The sequence below is a fragment of the Quercus suber genome, unplaced genomic scaffold (assembly GCF_002906115.3).
Source record: "Quercus suber isolate HL8 unplaced genomic scaffold, Cork oak 2.0 scaffold_641, whole genome shotgun sequence".
NCBI classification, from domain to species: Eukaryota; Viridiplantae; Streptophyta; class Magnoliopsida; order Fagales; family Fagaceae; genus Quercus; species Quercus suber.
Window position 1 is genome coordinate 155235 of NW_027070082.1, and position 6491 is coordinate 161725.

General features: G+C 32.1%; 1 protein-coding gene across 1 annotated transcript; it reads right to left on the reverse strand.

The window, feature by feature from the left end:
• Window positions 1-2431: 2431 nt before the first annotated feature.
• On the reverse strand, window positions 2432-4249 carry LOC136064179 (uncharacterized). Its single transcript, XM_065765590.1, has 4 exons — window positions 4053-4249; window positions 3504-3580; window positions 3021-3120; window positions 2432-2605 (listed from the first exon to the last, which is right to left on the reverse strand). The coding sequence occupies exons 1-4, from the start codon at window positions 4137-4139 to the stop codon at window positions 2447-2449; spliced, it is 423 nt and encodes a 140-aa protein (XP_065621662.1). The 5' UTR covers window positions 4140-4249; the 3' UTR covers window positions 2432-2446.
• Window positions 4250-6491: the final 2242 nt, after the last annotated feature.

Genomic DNA, 6491 nt, shown 5'->3' on the forward strand with positions numbered 1-6491 from the left:
TCACCCATCAACCTCCACACAAAACCCAAAAAAAACCCCATAACCCATCAAAAGTGCCTCTTTATATTTAAGCAATCGCATAAAACCTCAAAACTCATTCTGATTCCACTCTTTCCCCAAAGTCATGTACTACCAATTTGGATCAATAATATGCCAGAATAACTAATTTCATTTACGTCATCTGTACCAACCAATTATTGGCTCATTTAGATGCAACTATGTAACCAAAGAATGTCTCATTCTGCAACACTGACATCCAAAATCAGTTATGATTCTAAAAGAATACTAATAAGACCAATATTCTTTAAAGTTGACTAACAGCTAGGACCATGTATTCAGTGGAGCTATCAACTAGGTCTTTCATCTATCTCAATCATAGAGTAATGCCTTTTCTACTCATGGCACAACTGATTGGAAAGCAGTCAAGCACCATACTACGCTATAATCTAGGAAAGTGAAAATTTCAAAATACATGCTTTTATTTATGTCTCTGAACATATGATGGAATAAGAATACAGGTAATCATGACTAATTGACCATCTGCTTCCAAATTCAAAAGGTCTAAAATAGTCCATAAGTTGCACAAATTTCTAATCAATTAGAAATTTTTCAGCAAATTAGTTTGTTCCAAACACAGGGGGTCTATAGATGATGGCTAAGCCATTCTCGCATAGGCAAGGACATGGAAACCTTTTACATCTCTTGTATACTTCCCATGTACTTGGATTGTGGCCCTTTGCTCTTCTAATGAATATTTTTTACTTATCACAAAGTTTACACTCAAAACATGATTCATACAGTAGAAGTCTCAATAACTATCCCCCACTTTAGCATAAAAACATTGCACACATATCCTAAGGATGCAATTTTAGAAGGATCAGATTACCTTTAAAATTTTGAGCACCAGCACCAATAAATTGTATAGCCCGAGAATTCATGGTACCAAACTTTACATCCTTGCAAGAATCATATAACCCTTCACCAAAACTGTCAGTTACGTAAAAATCAATCCCATCCACAGTCATATTGTTATTAACCTGAAAAAGGAATGAGTTTCATAAATAAAGTTAAATGTTTATATGCACCATTATGTATCTATCTCCAATAAGACACGCACGCATGTATGTACATCACAATCACCTCATCAAATGAGAACAAATACTTTAAAAGACTTATTTGCTGAAGCAATTCCAAACTTGTATCCAACAAAAGATATTGAAGCCAACAACAATAGAATATACAGGAAACCTATGGGGACACAGTAGATATCTAGTAGATGTTGCTGCTTGTATCTTAGGAGAATATCATTAGATATGGGCTACACAATGCTGTTAAAATATGTGCTCTGACTACTCAATTTAAGAACCAAAAACCATTTATAAATAACAAGATTCCAAATGTATTTATAAGATGTGGTTGTTGCAAATAGTTTTGAATTTCATTATACAGTTGAAGCACAATGAGGCGCTGGTGCAGACAACAAAATTAGTGCTACTTTAAATTTCCAATGATGTAAAAACATATTTTATAGGAGATCATGTGAAATTATGTTTTAAATGGTTTTTTTTATTTTCCTTATTGATTTATTCCTTATTTCCAATTACTGGTGACTACTCCTAACAACCTAGTTGCTGATGCCTAGGTTTTCCTGCTTGGTGCTGATTCCTGGGACTTTCTCTTTTCTTATTCTACATTCCTTTATCTCCCCTTTCCTATCCCTTTGAACCTGTTCTGCATCGGGGCATAACAGAATGATAAAATCAAGAGCTGTCTTCAATTTTTGCAGGGAATGATAAGTGGCATCCTGACCTTGGAAATAGCAGTCACATTGATAAATAAACTCTGATTTGGAGAGCAGGTAAGCTCACAGAATAGATTTAAGAAGTTTCTCAAGCACGCTGGACAACCTACAAGAAAAGGATCGCCTGCAAGAAAGGATAAACATAAAACACATATATAATGGATATTATTAAAGGGATGCTGGACATCTTGTAAAGAAAGTGCAAGAAGAAGAACAATATCTGAAGAGCTCAGCAAGGCACACTCAAGTCCTAAATAAATAATGAAACCAGTAAATATGTGGACTGTTGGCGCATGTACCAACAACATTAATAGACTAGGGAAAAAAAAAAAAAAAATCATCAGTGCAGTATACGTGAAAAATATTCGTCAACTCAGTTCATATGTATCTAAGGAAAACAGAACATTTTCCAATTCTAATTCCATTTATGTGAAACATAAGCCTGCTGGTTTCAAATTTAAAAATAAATCTAGAGAAATTAATATTTTTTATTCAAAATATAGACTTTGGACAAATAAAACAGAAAACCAAGACTGCCATTGTTATGAAGACAAATTACTATTAGGCTTTCCCAAACAAGTAAAAAATATGAATTATCACATCCAATATCATATAATGCCTGGTCTAATTCAGGAGTGGCCAATCTCAGCCTAAAATACAAACAAACAAACAAACTAGACAAAAGAAGAATCTTACTTGCTGGACTTGTTGCCGTAATGTATTAAACTGAGCTTCTGTACAACAAACATTTCCAGTAATTGTAGGACATAAACTCTGGATCTTTGATGAAAGCAACTCATCTGGCTGGGAAGCATAACAATATAAAACCGTCAGGTAATAACAGCAAAAGCTTAAAACTAACAGACCCAGAAGTAAGATAGACTGCTACTGCACACAAAATTGTGTGTAACAGTTTTTTAAGTCATGATTTCATTTTAAAAAAAAAAAATGCACACACAACTTTGTGTGTAAAAGGCCGTAAGTTCAGAGGGGAAAAAAAGACACTAGATGTAGATTTTAAAAAAAGAAGTCATACCCCCCTAATTTTAGAGAGGCTGATTCCTCGACGCACACATAGATACAAGGATAAAATATCGACAATAATAATAATAAAAATAGTTGTAATATTAGTGATGTAACTTCTGTTGCTGAAGAGCTAAAAATCTAAAATAGAAATTTACAATTCTACCAAAAAGAAAGAGACAATTGTAACAAATACCTTCACAGAAGGGGAACTGTATGGACAGTTCAATAATTTGCCATCCTCTCGTTGTCCACAGATGTCATACATTGCACAATACTCTTCAGAATGCCTTTCCCTAAACAACATCAACAACTAAAAAATCTCAATTTTACGAAGCAAAAATCGAATTCTTTCTTCATATATAGTAAAGCTACTGCTACGAACAAGTAGTTCGAATCTTGCGAATTTCAAAAATCAGGACTCAAAGCAAATTAAATATTATAAATTTTGCAATCATTTAAAAAAAAAAAAAAAAAACAACAAAATCAAGCTTATTCTTCAGCATATTCACCACTGAGTGAAAACAAAACAGCATTAGCAACCACATCATTTAGAAACTGAGCAATTTTATATACCAATTGCAATACTTACTATGATTCGTAGTTTAGCATTTTTAAAAAAATAGATATAAAATTTTTAATTAAAATAAAAAAAATGAAGAAGAAGAAGAAGAATCACCCTGATGTGACAGAAGGAGTCAAAAGAAGCCGTGTATCAGACCTCTCTGCAGTGACTATAGATAGTGTAAATAAGACCTGCACATACATATATTTTCAAATTCAGCAAGATCAGACACACAAGTTCTCCGTGAAGCTACACACACACACACACATATATAAAAGAAGAGCACACAAAATATGCATGTATAAGATAACTCGCCAAAATTCACTTTCCAAATTATTATTACTATTTAATTTTAAAACTCCGTTTGGTTACTGAGAAAACACTACTAGAAAATAAAGTAAGTAAGAAAGAAATTGCTCTGTTTCCACTTCGATTTTTCTTTTTTAAAAAATTATTTGAAAATATTTAAACGATGTAAAACAAGAATTTCTTATAATCATTCATTAACTTTCTTTACTGTAATTTTCCTGAAAAGGAAACAGAAAAAGAAGGAACCGAGAAATCAGGGAAAAGTTGAGAGAAAGAGAGAGAAAATCAAAGAATCGAGCAGGAACAGGAGGAGGAGGAGGATGAGAAGAGAAGCATCAAATCTCTTCTTCTTGCCTGAAACAAGGAAACCGAGAAGAGAAACCCTAGAAAAATCCCCATTGTTCTTCTTCTGCTCCAGATTTCCGTTTGAAAACGAGTCATGCGCTTTGTGTCTCTATTTCTTTCTCAGAGAGAGAAGCTCTGAGTAGAAAAAATAAAAGCGAGCCGTTGAAAGGTGTTAGTGACGTGCTGAGTTTTATGGAGTGAAGAGAGTCAAAATCCCGTATTTATAGTAACTTACTGAGATAGTCAGATGGAAGTTAATTCAGTACTGTGACAGTACTGATGTTGCCAACTTTACTGTTTTCGAAAAGAGAGATTTTTTTTTTTTCTTTTTTCTCCTCACAAAATCTACGTATGACTTTAATTTTACGAAATTGCCCTTGCTTTCGGTCGATTTGTCTGGAATCTAGACATTTTTTGTTTCTTTTTAATCGATAAATTTGATAGCCTTGGTCGAACATTGGTCATTGGAGTGAGTATGTTCATGGGAGTTGTTTATGGGAGTGAGGATGTTTCAGTAATTTGGCTTATTAAGATAAAGGGACTTGCTACTTTACGCGCTAGTTCTGTGCAAAGTCAGGCGCAATGCCCATAGAACTTAAGTCTGCTTTAGATCATGTACACACTACACTGTCTACACTAGTAAAGTTATTGGAGGAGTGAGCCTCACACTAAAAATGTGCCGTTTAAAAAGTATATTATATATATATATTTTTTTTTTTTTTGAAAGGAAAAAGTATAGTTAAATGTTAATATTGAGTAATTTCAATTAAATTTAACCAATTAACATTAAAAGCTTAAATTATATTTAAGGAAGGATAATTATTCAATTTTCCACTAGTAATTTTCCCTCATCTCGCATTAATGAATGGTAGGTTCTATTATTAATTTAATTAATGAGAAGTGTTATGTTCACAACACTCTCACAATATTCTCACAATATTTTCGCAACAAATTCTAAGTAACAAGTTTTAATTTGAATCTACTACTAGAATTACTTTCTTGCCTACTGGTAATAACCGGTAACAACTTGCCACATAGAATTTATTATGAAAATATTGTGGACGTAATCCCGCAACATTTCTCTTAATTAATAGGACTTACTATAACTTGAAGTGAGAAAACATTTTTACTCAAAAAAAAGGTGAGAAATTATTCTTGAAATACTAAATATAAAATATTAGATACAAAAATTTATATTTGGCCCCCCAAATTGAAAATTAGTCATTTCAAATTGCAAACTGACCCAAAAATTATAAATATTAAATAATCATGTTGACTTATACGTGTTCTTTATACACCCAAAGTTCAAAGTTTGAGATTTTGAATTTTAAGTGAATTGCTACATTTCCACTTAAGTGCTTGTTATTTTTTTTTTTTGTCCATGTGTTTGTTTGTCTTACTTTTCAATTTAACAACACTAATTAGTTTTTTTAGTAAGAAGAATATTGGATATATAACAATGATAAATATGATTTTCAACTTTTGTGGTTAATACTATTTTATATGTGAAATTTTTAATTTTCATATATTTTTTTTTAATTTTACTATATTTCTTATTATTGAATGGTTAAATTTGTTTTGGTACCTTCATTTTAGAGGTCAAACTATGACAAGTAACTTCCATCCAAAGCAATAGGTGATAGGTTTTAGCCCAAGAAGCAACCTCTAAAAAAATTAAAAGTAAGGCTAAATATCATCACCTCTCCTAAACCCCACAAAAATAAGAATTTTGTTCATTGAATACAATTTTTGCTGCACCCTTCTCCCCTCAAAGCAATAGTCTTGGCTATGTCCTTATGGCACTTTCTAATGTTTCTGTAACAGCCAAGGTTCAAATCTCTCCTCCCCTATTGTAATTATTGAATTATTTAAAAAATCAATTAATTACATGGTTCTATACTTGTATTGCATTGAGTAATTAATCACTTGGTTAAGTTTAATTATTATTAAAAACTATACTTTTTTCCTTTCAAAAAAAAAAAAAAAAATATATATATATATATATATTTATATACTTTTTTAAACGGCACATTTTTAGTGTGAGGCTCACTCCTCCAATAACTTTACTAGTGTAGACTGTGTAGTGTGTACATGATCTAAATCAGACTTAAGTTCTATGGGCATTGCGCCTGACTTTGCACAGAACTAGCGCGTAAAGTAGCAAGTCCCTTTATCTTAATAAGCCAAATTACTGAAACATCCTCACTCCCATAAACATACTCCCATGAACATACTCACTCCAATGACCAATGTTCGACCAAGGCAATCGAATTTATCGATTAAAAAGAAACAAAAAATGTCTAGATTCCAGACAAATCGACCGAAAGCAAGGGCAATTTCGTAAAATTAAAGTCATACGTAGATTTTGCGAGGAGAAAAAAGAAAAAAAAAAAAATCTCTCTTTTGGAAAACAGTAAAGTTGGCAACATCAGTACTGTCACAGTACTG

What these genes read in the sequence shown, in the direction of transcription:
- LOC136064179 (XM_065765590.1), bottom strand. Translation starts at nt 4,139, where the DNA reads ATGACTCGTTTTCAAACGGAAATCTGGAGCAGAAGAAGAACAATGGGG. An exon ending in ACTCCTTCTGTCACATCAGG is followed by an intron (nt 3,121 to 3,503) that starts GTGATTCTTCTT and finishes GATGTTGTTTAG; the next exon opens with GGAAAGGCATTCTGAAGAGT. An exon ending in ACAGTTCCCCTTCTGTGAAG is followed by an intron (nt 2,606 to 3,020) that starts GTATTTGTTACA and finishes TATGCTTCCCAG; the next exon opens with CCAGATGAGTTGCTTTCATC.